This window comes from Bombina bombina, chromosome 4, assembly GCF_027579735.1.
Source record: "Bombina bombina isolate aBomBom1 chromosome 4, aBomBom1.pri, whole genome shotgun sequence".
NCBI classification, from domain to species: Eukaryota; Metazoa; Chordata; class Amphibia; order Anura; family Bombinatoridae; genus Bombina; species Bombina bombina.
In genome coordinates this window covers 55175519-55192323 of record NC_069502.1, presented here as the reverse complement: position 1 = coordinate 55192323, position 16805 = coordinate 55175519, and the positions used below count along the sequence as shown (strand labels likewise).

The window sequence follows — 16805 nt, the reverse complement described above, 5'->3', positions numbered from 1 at the left end:
ATTCCTTTTGGATTATAATATTCAGTGACTATGGTGAACTAAATATTAATCATTCCCTGGTCCATCAGATGTTTTCTCTTTGCCAGTGACTTTCACATATATTTTTGGGATCCTGTGTATGAATGTGGTATGATTGTGACATGCATGAGTTATTTATTAAAGTATGTTTTATGCTTTGACATTCTTTATCTCTTGAGTCTTTAATATATACAGTTGTGCATGCATAGCCTAGACGTTTAGACACTCCTTATTCTGGAGTATCTACTCTCTTGTTGCTATTGTTATGTATGTATTTTTCTAGGTAGCACCTGTAACATTATAATTTGATTAATTGGGTTAGTGTGCAGCTCTCCCCTTTTCTTTTTTGTGCGGTGCTAACGCTCCTTTTTTTCATACCGCTCACTTAAGACAACGCTGGTATTACGAGTTTACTGCAAGCCGGCGTTAGCCTCAGAAAAGTGAGCGTTGAGCAAAATTTTGCTCCACATCTCACCTCAATATCAGCATTGCTTACGGTAGCAGTAAGCTGGCAAAACGTGCTTGTGCACAATTTCCCCATAGGAAACAATGGGGCTGAGACGGCTAAAAAAAAACCTAACACCTGCAAAAAAGCAGCGTTCAGCTCCTAACGCAGCCCCATTGTTTCCAATGGGAAAAAAAAGTTATGTCTGCACCTAACACCCTAACATGAACCCCGAGTCTAAACACCCCTAATCTTACACGTATTAACCCCTAATCTGCTGCCACTGCTATCGCTGACACCTACATTATTTTATTAACCCCTAATCTGCCGCTCCGGACACTGCCGCCACCTAACACCTAATCTACTGCCCCCAACATTGCCAACACCTAAATTATATTTATTAACCCCTAATCTGCCTCCCCAACGTCGCCGCAAATATTTTAACTTTATTAACCCCTAATCTTCCGACCCCAACATCGCTGCTACTATATTAAATGTATTAACCCCTAAACCTAAGTCTAACCCTAAGTCTAACCCCCCTAACTTAAATATAATTTAAATTAAACAAAATCAATTTAACATAATTAAATAAATTGATCATATTTAAAAATAAATACTTACCGATAAAATAAACCCTAAGATAGCTACAATATAACTAATAGTTACATTGTAGCTAGCTTAGGATTTATATTTATTTTACAGGCAACTTTGTATTTATTTTAACTAGGCACAATAGATATTAAATAGTTATTAATTATTTAATAACTACCTAGCTAAAATAAGTACAAAATTACCTGTAAAATAAACCCTAACCTAAGTTACAATTACACCTAACACTACACTATAATTAAACTAATTACCTAAACTACCTACAATTAATTACAATAAAAAAGAATTACAAGAATTTTAAACTAATTACACCTAATCTAATCCCCCTAATAAAATAAAAAGCCCCGAAAAGAATAAAATTCCCTACCCTATACTAAATTACAAATAGCCCTTAAAAGGGACTTTTGCGGGGCATTGCCCCAAAGTAATCAGCTCTTTCATCTTTAAAAAATATACAATACCCCCCAACATTAAAACCCACCCCCCACACACCCAACCCTACTCCCCCTTAAAAAAAACTAACACTACCCCCTTGAAGATCACCCTACCCCAAGTCGTCTTCACCCAGCCGGGCACAAGTGGTCCTCCAGAGGGTCCGAAGTCTTCATCCTATCCGGCCAGAAGAGGACATCCAGACCGGCAGAAGGCTTCATCCAGGTGGCATCTTCTATCTTCATCCATCCGGAGCCGAGCGGATCCAACTTCAAGAAATCTGACGCGGAGCATCCTCTTCATCCGACGGCCGACGACTGAATGACTGGTCCTTTAAGTGACGTCATCCAAGATGGCGTCCCTTGAATTCCGATTGGTTGATAGAATCCTATCAGCCAATCAGAATTAAGGTAGGAAAAATCCTATTGGCTGATGCAATCATCCAATAGGATTGAAGTTCAATCCGATTGGCTGATCCAATCAGCCAATAGGATTGAGCTTTCATTTTATTGGCTGTTCCAATCAGATTGCATCAGCCAATAGGATTCTTCCTACCTTAAGTCAGATTGGCTGATAGGATTCTATCAGCCAATCGGAATTCAAGGGACGCCATCTTGAATGATGTCATTTAAAGAACCAGTCATTTAGTCGTCGGCCGTCGGATTGTCAGGGTGCCAGGAATCAGACTGAGACGAGAAGTGCAAAAATAACCACACCTTTATTAATAGCAAAAAATAATAAAAAGTCCACAAGTCAAATAAGCCAGGAATCAAAACCAGAGCTGGTAGTCAGACGAGCCAAGTCAGGAGCCAAAGCAAATTTTCAGACGAGCCGGAATCAGGAACAAGGAAAACAGCAAAGTCAGGAACAAGCCAAGGATCAGGAACCAGGAAGGACGTCAGGCAGCCAGTTAATACACAGGAACTCTCACAAACAGGTCTGAGACAACGCAAAGGCAAAGCATACTGAACAGAGGCCCTTTAAATAATAAGTGATGACATCACAATTCTGAGACTGCATCCTGTCTCACATGGATGATGCACACCAGTCTGGCCATAAAAGGAAGTGCAGGAATTGAGCAGCATCCCCCACAATGCACCATAGTCAGGAAGAGAGATGAGTAAAATGGCTGCCAGCAGCACATGGTAAACACAACAGGGAAAAAACCCTGACAGTACCCTCCCCTCAACGACCCCTCCCCCATGAGAGGACAAAAGGCTTATTGGAGAAACGGGTATGGAAGGCACAGAGGGGGGCAGAAGCATGAACATCAGAGGAGGGAATCCAAGAACGCTCCTCCAGACCGTAGCCCCTCCAGTGAACCAAATACTGTACACGGCCCCTGGACATACGAGAGTCAATAATGCTGCTTACCTCATACTCCTCATGGTTGTCAACAAAGATAGGACGGGGACAAAGCAATACAGTGGTAAACCGATTACAAACCAATGGTTTCAAGAGGGAGACATGAAAAACATTGGAGATGCGCATAGCAGGAGGAAGGTCAAGAGCGTAGGCCACAGGATTAACCCGTCGGAGTATTCGAAAAGGACCAACATAATGGGGAGCCAATTTGTTGGAAGGCACATGAAAGTTCAAGTTGCGGAGGGACAGCCAAACTCTCTCACCAACCTGGTAGGAAGGTGCGGGCAGACGCCTACGATCAGCCTGGAACTTTTGGCGCTGCATAGAATGATGAAGGCAATCCTGAATCTGCACCCACGTAGAACGGAGTTGCTGGAGATGCTCATCCAAAGCCGGAATACCCTGAGATATGAATGAATCGGGCAACAAGGATGGTTGAAACCCATAATTCGCCATGAACAGGGATATCTTGGAGGAAGCATTAATAGCAATATTACGAGCAAACTCTGCCCAAGGTAACAGTTCAAACCAATTATTGTGGTGATCTGAGACATAGCAACAGAGGAACTGTTCCAGAGCTTGATTAGACCATTCCGCAGCCCCATTGGATTGAGGGTGATATGCCGAGGAAAAGAAAAGCTGGATCCCCATTTGAGCACAACAGGAACGCCAAAATCTGGAGACAAACTGGCTGCCCCAGTCCGACACTATCTCCTTGGGTAACCCATGTAAACGGAAGACCTCCCGGGCAAAAATTGAAGCAAGCTCCTGAGCTGTAGGCAGCTTCATCAAGGGAATGCAATGTGACATTTTAGAAAAACGGTCAACCACCATAAGGATAACAGTATTGCCATTGGAAACAGGGAGCTCGACAATTAAGTCCATGGAAAAATGTGTCCAAAGATGCTCACCATTAGCAATAGGTTGAAGAAGACCCACAGGAAGACGTCGAGAAGTCCTATTCTGTGCACAAACTGAGCAGGAGGCAACATACGCAGCAACATGAGAACGAAGACATGGCTACCAGAATTGTCGAGTGACAGACCAAATCATTTAGTTCTTGCCTGGGTGACCTGCGGCTTTAGGATAGTGGTAAGTGTGCAAAAGTTTAGTTTGAAGATTCTCAGGAACAAAACACTTACCACTAGGTTTCTCAGGAGATGCATTGGTTTGTGCAGCCGGGATCTCCTCCCCCAAGGGAGAAGTCAAATTAGTATGTATGGTAGCCAAAATATGGTCAGGTGGTGTAACAGGAGTAGGTAAAGACTCCTCCTTGGACAGAGGCGGAAATTGTCGAGAGAGGGCATCCCTAACATTCTTACTACCAGGCAGGTAGGAGACCACATAATTAAACCAAGACAAAAAAAGCGCCCATCTGGCCTGTCGGGGCGACAAACGTTTTGCTTCAGATAGATAAGTTAAATTCTTGTGGTCAGTAAGAATGAGCACTGGCACGCTAGTACCCTCGAGAAGATGCCTACATTCCTTAAGTGCCAATATTATGGCCAGTAATTTCCTGTCTCCAATTTCATAATTGCACTCCGCTGGAGACAATTTCTTACAGAAGAAACCACACGGATGCAAGGAACTGTCAGGCGTAGGACATTGAGACAAGAGGGCACCTACTCCAGTCTCAGACGCATCGACCTCAAGAACGAAAGGCAGGACAGGGTTAAGATGAGCCAGAACTGGAGCGGCAGCAAAGACAGTCTTAAGACTATCAAAGGCCTTAATGGCAGTAGGTGACCAATAGAGTGGATCATTCTCTTTACGGGTCATGTCTGTGATAGGTTTGACCAAGAAAGAAAAGTTTTTAATAAACTTTCTATAGTAATTGGCGAACCCCAAAAAACGTTAAATAGACCGAAGACCAACTGGGCGAGGCCACTGCAGAACTGCAGATAACTTGTCAGAATCCATGGAGAACCCTGCAACGGAGATAACATAACCTAGGAAGGTTACTTGAGTCTGATGGAACTCACATTTCTCGAGTTTACAAAACAGGCCGTTCTCACGTAGTCTCTGAAGAACCCGTTTAACATCAGAATGATGAGCCTCAAGTGTGGGTAAGTGTATGAGGATGTCGTCTAAGTACACCACAACACACTGTTGCAACATATCTCGTACAACATCATTAATAAATTCCTGAAAAACAGCAGGAGAATTACATAGGCCAAAGGGCATTACAAGATACTCATAATGCCCACTCCTGGTGTTAAATGCTGTTTTCCATTTGTGGCCCTCCTTAATCCTAACGAGATTGTACGCTCCTCTCAAATCAATTTAGTAAAGACCGTAGCTCCCTTGAGGCGGTCAAAAAGTTCCGTAATAAGCGGAATAGGGTAAGCATTCTAAATGGTAAGATGATTAAGACCCTTATAATTGATACATGGTCTTAACTTGCCACCCTTTTTCTTCACAAAGAAGAAGCCAGACCCTGCTGGAGAGAAGGATTTGCGGATGATTCCCCATGACAGAGCATTGGCAACATACTCCTCCATAGCACAATTCTCTGCAACAGACAGAGGGTACACCCGGCCCTGAGGAGGAATGGCTCCGGGTTGCAGGTCTATGGCACAATCGTAAGACCAGTAAGGAGGCAACGTACCAGCATGCACCTTGTCAAACACATCTAGGAACTCTCGGTACTCCTCTGGCAATTCAGATACCGAAGAAGTGCACAAGACTTTAACTGGTTTCTGAAGACAAGTGGAAATACATTGCTGGGACCACGACAAAATTTCGGACCTGCGCCAGTCGAGACTGGGATTGTGCTTTTGGAGCCAGGGATAACCCAGAACAACCAGAAATTGTGGAGAGTTTATCACCTGGAACTGGAGGGTTTCAAAATAGAGAGCCCCAACAGCCATGGACAACGGAGCAGTTTCGTGAGTAACGAGTGTGGGCTGAAGGGGCCTGCCATCAATGGCCTCAATAGCAAGCAGAAAGGACCGAGGCAAAACAGGAATGGAGTGCTTTGATAAAAAAAAGCACTGTCAATGAAATATCCTGCAGCACCGGAGTCAACAAGTGTTGAGTGACTATGGAGGAGTCCACCCAGGAAAGGACAACCGTGACCAAAGGTTTCTCCTTAAGCCAGTCCAGGGACAAGGATAAACCACCCAAGGTCTGCCCCTGACAGGACCTTAGGTGTGAGCGTTTCCCGGCCATGTAGGACAAGACTTCAAAAGGTGGCCCTGTAACCCACAATAGAGACAGAGCCCCTCCCTCCTCCTAAAGGCCCTCTCCGCCGCAGAGAAACACGTGAATCCCAGCTGCATCGGCTCAGCAGTACCTGGTGGCTCGGGACCAGGAGGCATGGGAGGAGAGGGAGGCATGGGTGGGAACGAACACGTAGGAGACAACGGAACAGGAGGCAACACGTAGGAGACAACGGAACAGGAGGCTTCCGCAAGCGCTCCTTGAAAGAGGGCCTCTCTCTGAGTCTGATGTCAATTAGGATTAAAAAAGACACCAATGCCTCAAGATCCTCTGGTAAATCTCTGGCAACAACTTCGTCTTTAATTGTATCAGAGAGCACATGAAAGAAGGCGGCAACAAGGGCTTCATTGTTCCAACCTACCTCTGCGGCAAGCGTACGGAATTCAATAGCATACTGAGTAACAGATCTTGTACCTTGCAGAATGGACATGAGTCGTTTAGCAGCAAAGGAGGAGCGAGCCGGAACATCAAATACCCTTCGAAAGGAGGCCACAAATTCAAGGTAATTTGAAATCATAGGTTTATTAGTCTCCCACAATGGATTAGCTCATGTAAGAGCTGTGTCAGAGGGTAACAAGATGAGAAATCCCACCTTAGCTTTGTCAGAGGGAAACGCCTGGGGTAACATCTCAAAGTAAATGCCCACCTGGTTCAAAAACTCTCTGCACTGAATAGGATTGCCTCCATATCGCTGAGGTAGAGGTGCAGAACCGGACATGGTCCTGATAGGCATAGGTGCAGCAGCGGAAACAGGAGCAGCCATAACCTGCGGGACACTTTGGTCCAAATGTGCAGTGCGAGTCAGCAGGGTTTGCAGGGCTAGTGCAAATTGATCCAAGCGGTGATACTGTACATCCATCCCGGAAATGATGGCAGGTAAAGGTGGATTATTAGCACCATCAGGATTCATGGCCTTTGCGTAATGTCAGGGTGCCAGGAATCAGACTGAGACGAGAAGTTCAAAAATAATCACACCTTTATTAATAGCAAAAAATAATAAAAAGTTCACAAGTCAAATAACAAGCCAGGAATCAAAACCAGAGCTGGTAGTCACATGAGCCGAGTCAGGAGCCAAAGCGAATAGTCAGACAAGCCGGAATCAGGAACAAGGAAATCAGCAGAGTCAGGAACAAGCCAGGGATCAGGAACCAGGAAGGACGTCAGGCAGCCAAGTAATACACAGGAACTCTCACAAACAGGTGTGAGACAACGCAAAGACAAAGCATACTGAACAGAGGCCCTTTAAATAATAAGTGATGACATCACAATTCTGAGACTGCATCCTGTCTCACATAGATGGTGCACACCAGTCAGGCCATAAAAGGAAGTGCAGGAATTGAGCAGCATCCCCCACAATGCACCATAGTCAGGAAGAGAGGTGAGTAAAATGGCTGCCAGCAGCACATGGCAAACACAACAGGGAAAAAACCCTGACACAGAGGATGCTCCGCGTCAGATGTCTTGAAGATGGACCCGCTCTGCTCCGGAAGGATGAAGATAGCAGATGCTGCCTGGATGAAGCCTTTTGTCGGTCTGGATGTCCTCTTCTGGCCGGATAGGATGAAGATTTCGGACCCTCTGGAGGACCACTTGTGCCCGGCTGGGTGAAGATGGCTCAAGGTAGGGTGATCTTCAAGGGGTAGTGTTAGGTTTTTTAAGGGGGGATTGGGTGGTTTTTAGAGTAGGGTTGGGTGTGTGGGTGGTGGGTTTTAATGTTGGGGAGGGGTATAGTATTTTTTTTTACAGGTGAAAGAGCTGATCACTTTGGGGCAATGCCCTGCAAAAGGCCCTTTTAAGGGCTATTTGTAATTTAGTATAGGGTAGGGAATTTTATTATTTTGGGGGGCTTTTTTATTTTATTAGGAGGATTAGATTAGGTGTAATTAGTTTAAAATTCTTGTAATTCTTTTTTTTCCCTGTAATTTAGTGTTTTTTGTTTTTTTATAATTTAGTTTATTTAATTTAATTGTGATTAATTGTAGGTAGTTTAGGTAATTAGTTTAATTATAGTGTAGTGTTAGGTGTAATTGTAACTTACTTTAGGGTTTATTTTACAGGTTTTTTTTACTTATTTAGGTAGGTAGTTATTAAATAGTTAATAACTATTTAACCTCTTAAGGACATATGACGGAATTTTTCCGTCATAAAAAAATTGAGCAAACTGAAATCTGTGTCCTTAAAGGGTTAATAACTATTGTACCTAGTTAAAATAAATACAAAGTTTCCTGTAAAATAAATATAAATCCTAAGCTAGCTACAATGTAACTATTAGTTACATTGTAGCTAGCTTAGGGTTTATTTTATCGGTAAGTATTTAGTTTTAAATAGGATTAATTTATTTAATTATGTTAAATTTATTTTGAATTTATTTTGTTTAATTTAAATTATATTTAAGTTAGGGGGGTTAGAGGAATAGTTAGATCTTACAGCGCTCCAAGTGGATATAAAATAGCGACCTATAGCTCCTATCTAAAGTGGGTCCCCAGCTACCCACAGAGTTGAGGATCTAGTTGTAAAAGGGCTAGAGAGGAGCGTCAAAAGAGGCAAGGTCTAATAGGAATAAATGTGGTGGTGAAAGGTTTATGTGGTACTGAACCAAAGGTCTATATGTGACACTGTGTGGTTATGTGTACAGAAACCAAAATATAAATATAGCTCAGAATACTTAAAAAGCTATTACCAATTATTGTGGTAAAATATCACAAAAAGTTTAATACATATTACATCAATAAAAATGGATCCATGGTACATAAAAACATAAATAAAAATAGATAAAAACAAATGATGAGTAGTATACACATATTAGATACAGTAGATGAAATAAATAAAATATATATTAGCCTTCCAAGGAATACGAACCAAAGAGGACAGCTTATTAATCCTGACAAATAATAACTAAAAAAATGGTCAACAAAAAAGTAAAATAATGTAGAATTATGAAAAATAATGTAAATCAATAGTGATCTGGGGGGGTTACAGTTCTCTTCATCTGTTAACCGTGGTGATAGTGTAAAACAAAAGTCGAACAATAAAACAATCCAAAAGGTGAAAAAATGAAAAAAATTGCAAAAATCAACTAGTGTGTACACAAGCTAGTGCAAATCAACAAAGGAGTGTTGGTGATCACGTAACAAAATAATGATGCACAAAAGTGAAAAATTGAGTGAAGAAAAAATATCTAAAATAAAACAATGATCCTTGATATAATCCAATCAATGAGAAGTGTTCCTTAGTTTTAGTTCATTCAATAAAATCAATAAATGTGCGTAGAAAAAATAAAAATATAACTGGGAAATCCTCAAAACCCGTAAGCAGAAGATAAGAACATAGCATAATACTGTTATGATATTAAGTAATAAAAGGAATATAGCTCACCATATATTTGCCAACACGTTTCGGCCCACAAATGGGGCCTTTTTCAAGACTAGTATATGGTTAGGTGAGCAAGATCTTTTATATCATATGTAACCAATCAGAGTATGCTTCCATTGGCGCCAAAAATCTCTCAGTACCGGAAGTGCTGCACCGGATCTGGTGATTTTTTGAACCGGATGTTGTAATTCCGGTTTTAGGGTCAAAATATTCATAGACTTAATATTTCCACTAAAACATGCAGCAATTAAATCAGTTATGTTTCAAGTAAGAAAGAACTCAGTTCCACTCATTTGCCCCCTATTACTAATTAACCTGCCAGGTTTAGGCGATCTTACTTAGCCATATTGTGCACTACCAGATATTTCTGATCTCGTCAAACCGGAAGTTGTGAAGTGACCTATACTTCCGGTACTGAGTTATTACGCTCGACCGGAAGTTGTGATTATGTGAAACCGGAAGTTGTGGTTTCCTTAAGCCGGAAGTGAGGAGAGCGTGACCTTCCAATGGGGCTGTTTCTTTGTATTGCAATCCGTTTTTTCTGTTATATAAATATGGGGCAGGTAGATCTGATTGATTGGAGCATGAGCTGATATAGATCTGCATGACAAATATGCATGTATTTAAGTGTTAACATACAGTTCAAGGTTTGCTAATTTTGTAGATACAGTTACATGTGAGTGAAATTGTGCAAATAAAATTACATAAAAAGATCTCATCAAACGCATATATAATGTCGTCCAACTTAAGAACATATACATTTATTCATATAAATAATATCATCTGAAACTATAACAGATGCAAGTTATTGACAGGCTCTGTGTCTGAAGATTAGGTTCTTAAAAATAAAAACAAGGAGAACACAATGAATAACACAGTAAAATTTATTGAGGAATATATAGTAAAGGTTTTTACTTGACAGGTTCAGACAGTGCGTCATCGGTCATATCATTGACCGCTAGGTTAGTATACAAGGGTTGTTAAAGTGATCTGTATAAATGCTCTGTGTGAGAGTAACAAAAATACAGTGGTACCACAAAGATCAACATGTGACCCTTTCGGACCTACACCCATGTTGTATATAATCCAAGTTATGGTGTAAACCCTTTCCTCATACCATATAGCACCTATAATCCAAGATATGGTGTAAACCCTTTCCTCATACCATATAACACCTATACTTTTATGTACCTGTCATTGGGTGTTACATTTGTCCTGGACGGACTATACCCTGAATGGCCACAGTTATTTGAATTCAATCTAGGATAATCAGATGATAATCAAAGAGCTCTAGTGAATTCCTATGTACCTATCAATATGTATCACATTTGTCCTAAATGAACTCTCCCCTGAACAGCCACAAGTGTATGTAATAGAGGTAATATGATTGTAAGTTCTGGCGATGTATGTCTACTTATACAGATAGAGCGTCTAGTGTTTTGGTGACATGGAGATAAAGGGTATCTGTATCATTCCTTAGTTTTATCTTATCTCGTACAGAAACCCCATAAAATGATCTATAAAATATACCCCGTCTATCCTATACAGGATCTGAAGAGTGGACTTTTATCTAAAAGACCTTCTGATTCATTATGTCGGCGTTGACAAGTTCTTGTATCGGTCGACAGAGTTAGAATTTTGTGGTAAGGGCAGTATAATTGGATAGACACTGGGATGTATTAAAAAATGCTAAGGATCTATAGAATCTAATTGTGCGGTCCTAGTGAGTGAAGCTTATATGTCAAAATCATAGATGTGCATGAACCTCTTAATCTAGGATATGTACTAAGATCCTGGTGTTCATTAGTTATACTAATATCTCTTTCATATTGGACTATGGATACAGAGATGTTTCTTTCATATTCAGACATAGATGTTCTGAGTGGATTTCCGTGATGTTCAATTATTTCAGATTTAATAGATGGGAGAGGTCTTCTTTGTTGTTAAAACCCTTAGGGTAAAGACAATCTAACTCAAAGATCCATCTGGATTCTGATATCAGAAGCTTCTTTTCATAGTTACCCCCCCCCTCCAATTGGGTTTTATTAATTGAATCCCATAGAAGCTGAGGTCTTTTATGTTTCCTTTATGGTGAAAGGCAAAGTGTCTATACAGGGCAGTGTCAGTGTTGAGGATCTAGTTGTAAAAGGGCTAGAGAGGAGCGCCAAAAGAGGCAAGGTCTAATAGGAATAAATATGGGGGGGTTAGACTTAGGGTTAGACTTAGGTTTAGGGGTTGATAAATGTAATATAATAGCAGCAACGTTGGAAGATTAGGGGTTAATAAATGTAGGTAGGTGTCGGTGATGTTAGGGATGGCAGATTAGGGCTTAATAAAATTTAACTAGTGTTTGCGAGGCGGGAGTGCAGCGGTTTAGGGGTTAATATATTTATTAAGGTGGCGGCAATGTCCGGTCGGCAGATTAGGGGTAAAACATTTTAATTAAGTGTTTCTGATGTGGGGGGGGGGGGCTCGGTTTTGGGGTTAATAGGTAGTTTATGGGTGTTAGTGTACTCTTAGCACTTTAGTTAAGAGTTTTATGTTCCGGCGTTATGTTTAAATGCGGTAGGAGTCTGGACAGGAGAGGGTCTACCACTCACTTTTTCAGGCGATCGTAATACCGGCGTTAGGAAAATCCCATTGAAAAGATAGGATACGCAATTGAGGTAAGGGGATTTGCGGTAAGCTAAAATCACAGAAAAAAGTGAGCAGTAGACCCTTTCCTGTCTGACTCCAGGGGCGTTAAAAAGCAGCGTTGGGACCCCTTAAAGCTGTTTTTTAAGGCTAACGCAAGACTCGTAATCTAGCCGAAAATGAGGGAATGAATAAGTATTTTTGTAGTTTTTTAAGTAAGGAAGGGCCGAATTCTGGAAATGTTGTGTAGATATGAACGGCAGGATTTGGTAAGTGCTTGTATATGTAGGTTGAATGTGAGTTTTTAGTCAAGTGCAACCCCAAGACAGTGGACCTGGGGTGAGGTGTTGAGAATAGAGTCTCCAACTGTTAGAGAAATGTCAGGTGTCGGATGTCTTGAAGAGCAGTTGGAAATCTGGTCAGGTGTCGGATGTCTTGCTAAGCAGTTGGAAATCTGGTTGAGTAAAGAGGGAGCGATATCAGGAGAGGAAAGATAGATTTGGGTATCATCAGCATATAATTTGTACTGGAATCCACGGAGGCTATAAGATTTCCAAGGGAGGATGTATAGAGAGAGAAAAGCAAGGGACCCTAGACAGAGCCTTGCGGTGTTCCAACTGAGAGAGGCATAGGTTCACAAGATATGTTATTAAAGGAAACTGAAAACGAGCATTTTGAGAGATATGAGGCAAACCAGTAGAGGGCTGTGTCTCAGATGCCAAATTAATGTAGTATTTTTAGAAGGAGAGGATGGTCATCTGTGTCAAAGGCAGACTACAGGTCAAGAAGAATTATTAAGGAGAAGTGGCCTTTTGCTTTAGCTGATAACAATGTCATTTGTTACTTTAGTAAGAGCAGTTTCTGTTGAGTGTTTAGGGCAGATACCAGATTGTAGTTGATCAAGTAAGGAGTTAGTTGTGAGAAATTGAGTTAGACAATTATAGACCAGTCGTTCGAATAATTTTGAAGCAAAGGGAAGTAAGGAGACCGGTCGATAGTTAGAAGGGTTGGAGGGGTCAAGCGAGGGCATTTTTAGGATTGGTATGATTGACGCATGCGCTTGAATCAGGAAATGTGCCAGCAGTGAGAGATTGGTTAAAGAGATGAGTTAGGGTAGGGGTTAGTGAAGCAGACAGAGAGAGAAGAAGTTGTGAAGGAATAGGGTCAAGTGGGCAGGTTGTGAGATGAGCCAAAGATAGGTACACAGAGTCTTCTTCCTCTGATACAGGAGGAAAGTAGCATAGACTTTTGTTAATAGAAGGGGTGGGTAGGATTGCTGGGTAATCACCTTATTTTGGGTGATTACCTGTAATGTAAAGAAACATGGAGTTGGAGATACCCATCTTTAATTTGAGGCTTTAGGGTTAAGGTATGGGTACCATAAGGGATCCCCACCACAAAAAATTAGGAATAATCCTTGGGCACATTGTCCATGTTTGTGATATTGTCATAATGACGAAATGGTGTAAACATTATATAAAATAATTATCCACTTGAATAAATATTTGGTGTAGTGTGACTGTGTTTTTCTCCACTTTTATTTGGTTGAATAATTTTTACAGCTACACCAGGTTTCACAATACAGTTTTTACCCAAAAAGAAAGAAGAATAGCAATTCCACAAGGCTTAAATTAAAAGTAAATCACAACTCAATTTAACTCCATGGTACAGAGGACCACATTCATATGGACTCAAAACTTTATTTAGTTTAGCTAAAAGAAAATGTGTTTTGATGATACAATGGATACTATACTGTTTTTAAACATATTTTGTCTGGGAAATATGTAGTAAAACTAATTAAAGGAACATGAAACCCCAAATTTAACAGCAAATTTGTGTATTTTGTACTTGTGCTTGTTGAAAGACATCTTCTAATGCCAAGTAAGCATTAGCCGCAAAAACAATTATTGCTTACAGAAAATCAGCTATTGATCTATAGGAGCTACTGTGCTTATACAGTTGTATTGGTTTCAATTTAAATTTACAAAAGTTTTACATCACATTTTTTTCATGAAAAAATAAATAAAAAAACATCATTAGATGCCTGTTATTTCACATGATTAAGATTATTCTTTAAATAGTCCAAATGTCTAAAACCGATTTCAGACTTTATGTGTGTGGCAATGATCAGGAAAAGGTTTGTTACATTGCCTTAAATAATTAATTACCTTAATTAAAATTAATTAAAATTAATTAAAATAAATTAGTGATATCATGCATCCTTTGTTGTTTTTAGTTTGCTAACTTTATATTCAAACTGTCTTGCAGGTTTTAATATATTTTAATGTCTTTAACCTGGAGACATATACTTACTGCAGGTACGACTATGTCCGTATCTATGATGGAAAAACAACGTCCTCTCCACTTATTGGAACATTCTGTAGCAAGAGATCATTCAACATTGCATCATCTGGTACCTCTATGCTAATAAAGTTCCACAGTGACAATACAAATCAGTATACTGGATTTCAGGCTTCATATACTTTTTGTAAGAGTATTAAATTACCCTCTTTATTGTATGTTCTGTTTCATATCATCTGATGTTTGATGTTTTCTTAAATGCAACATTATTACCCATGTAAAAGTAACTTAATGATTGTTTTTCAACTCTTCAAATTTGCTTCATTCTTTTGGTATCCTTTGTTAAAGGGACAGTAAACTTTTGTTTATTGTTCCCAATAATATATTTTACCTATTGGGGTGCATGAAATGGCTTACAATCAGCTCATTCATTTTCAATGGCATGTAGAGTCCACAAATCCATTCAATTACTGTTGGGAAGTTCACTGCCTGGCCACCAGGAGAAGACAAAAGAACACCTCAGCCAGAGCTTAAAGGGACAGTCTAGTCAAAATTCATGATTCAGATAGGTCATGCAATTTTAAACAACTTTCCAATTTACTTCTATTATCTAATTTGCTCAATTCTTTAGATATCCTTTGTTGAAGAAATAGCAATATACATGTGTGAGACAATCACACAAGGCCTTTATGAGCAGCAACCAATCAGCAGCTACTGAGCATATCTAGATATGCTTTTCAACAAGTGATATCAAGAGAATGAAGCAAATTAGATAATAGAAGTAAATTAGAAAGTTGTTTAAAATGACATGCTCTTTCTAAATCATGAAATCATGAAAGAAAAAAAATGGGTTTCATGTCCCTTTAAAGCATTCTCTCATTACCCATACTCCTCCAGTCATTCTTTGCATCTGTAACTAAGTCATTTAAGGGATAGTTTTCCTTCATGATAGGACTGGGGTTAATGCTGTGTCCATGTAAACCTCTTAGTAAGAGTATTGGTAGCTGTTAGCTGCTAGATGTCCTAGGGAACATCTCTGTTCTCCTTCTAGCAATCTTTGCTAACGCCCTCATCAGACAACCAGTGTTAAAGGGACAGTTCACCCCAAAAAAATGTCCCCTTTAAATTGTTCTCAATGATTCATTTTACCTGCTGGTGTGTTTTAAATCATTTACTAGTAGCTACTTTACCCATATTTTGGCATTTGAAATAGCTGATTTAGCCTGTGGTTTCCCAACCTATACTGAAAGTTTCTATACTGGAGTATATTCTATTGAATAGTCTAAGTAAACACAGCCAGCAGAAGAGATTACACTCTTAGTGGGGGGCATGGTAGTTAAGTAATAAAATTATAATTTTCCATTGTTCTCTCTAAGTATCGAGCTTTAGTTTTCTAGACAAATATAAGATAAGGAAGCAAGTGTGTGTACACAAAGTGATAACATAATGAGATCTGATATTACCTGAAGCTTAACCCATTGTAATAAGTTGTGGTTTAAAAGCACAAAACCAGCTACTTCATATACACAAATAAACCTTAAAATGCAATTTCTCATAAACTTTATATTCTGCAGCTGGTATAACAAGTCATTGAAAATACATTCATATAAAAACAATCTTACAGTGTACTGTGCCTTTAAGCTTACACTGCTTTCCTTTCTATTTCAGGTCCTTGTCAGAAGTCTGGGTGAAGCTGTCAGACCTAGGAAGCTGTGACCTTCAGGACCCTGGAGGATAAGTCCTTTTATTTTACATATCTGGGATATAAAGCAAGGACTGATATTTTATTCAGGGACCGGGTGGGACCTGATATCCCTCAGAAGGGTCTGATATATCCTCATGTTTGAGATATCTTGCAGCCTAAGCAGCAACCTGGCTTTCTGCCAGAGACAGGAACCTCGCCGCTTCCATGTCCCGGTTATCTTTTAAATATAGTCTGGGTCATTCCTGCTATAATTGTGAGTGGGGGGCAGGTATTTTTCATTTTAGTCCTGACTGTGGCAATTTTAGCTGCTTAATCATCGCGCGCTCTATAGCTGCCATTCTTCTCTCAGCTCCTGAGAGTATATAGGATGGATTCCTTTACTCTGGTTAGTGCCTATAGGTAAAGGGATCTAGGTTCCATAAAGCTATATATACCCGTAGGTGTAGATAGGGATTCTCTGCCTCATTTTATTTAGTCCCTCTCAGTATGGATTGTTGTTTGACTTATACAGCTTCCCTTGGGCGTTCCCTTTCATGAGCTGGTAGACTGGAACTTTTGGCCCTAAATCAGCTCGGTTGTCAAGTCTACTCTCTCTGAGGGCATCTGACAACTGCTTTCATGGGGGATACTGTGTGTTAGTGTTGTGGCAGGCAAGTATTTTTTAAATACACTCCTGACGTATATGGAGTTATAACAGCGGCA

The 16805-nt window shown here is 40.2% G+C and overlaps 1 protein-coding gene across 1 annotated transcript in view; it reads left to right on the top strand.

Annotated features, from left to right (window-relative positions):
• LOC128656859 (embryonic protein UVS.2-like) overlaps positions 1-16136 on the top strand; it is a 161042-nt gene extending 144906 nt beyond the window's left edge. The window contains exons 12-13 of the mRNA XM_053711025.1: positions 14366-14613; positions 16067-16136. Coding sequence (XP_053567000.1) covers positions 14366-14613; positions 16067-16136 — 318 coding nt within the window. The remainder of the gene's footprint in view (positions 1-14365; positions 14614-16066) is intronic.
• Positions 16137-16805: the final 669 nt, after the last annotated feature.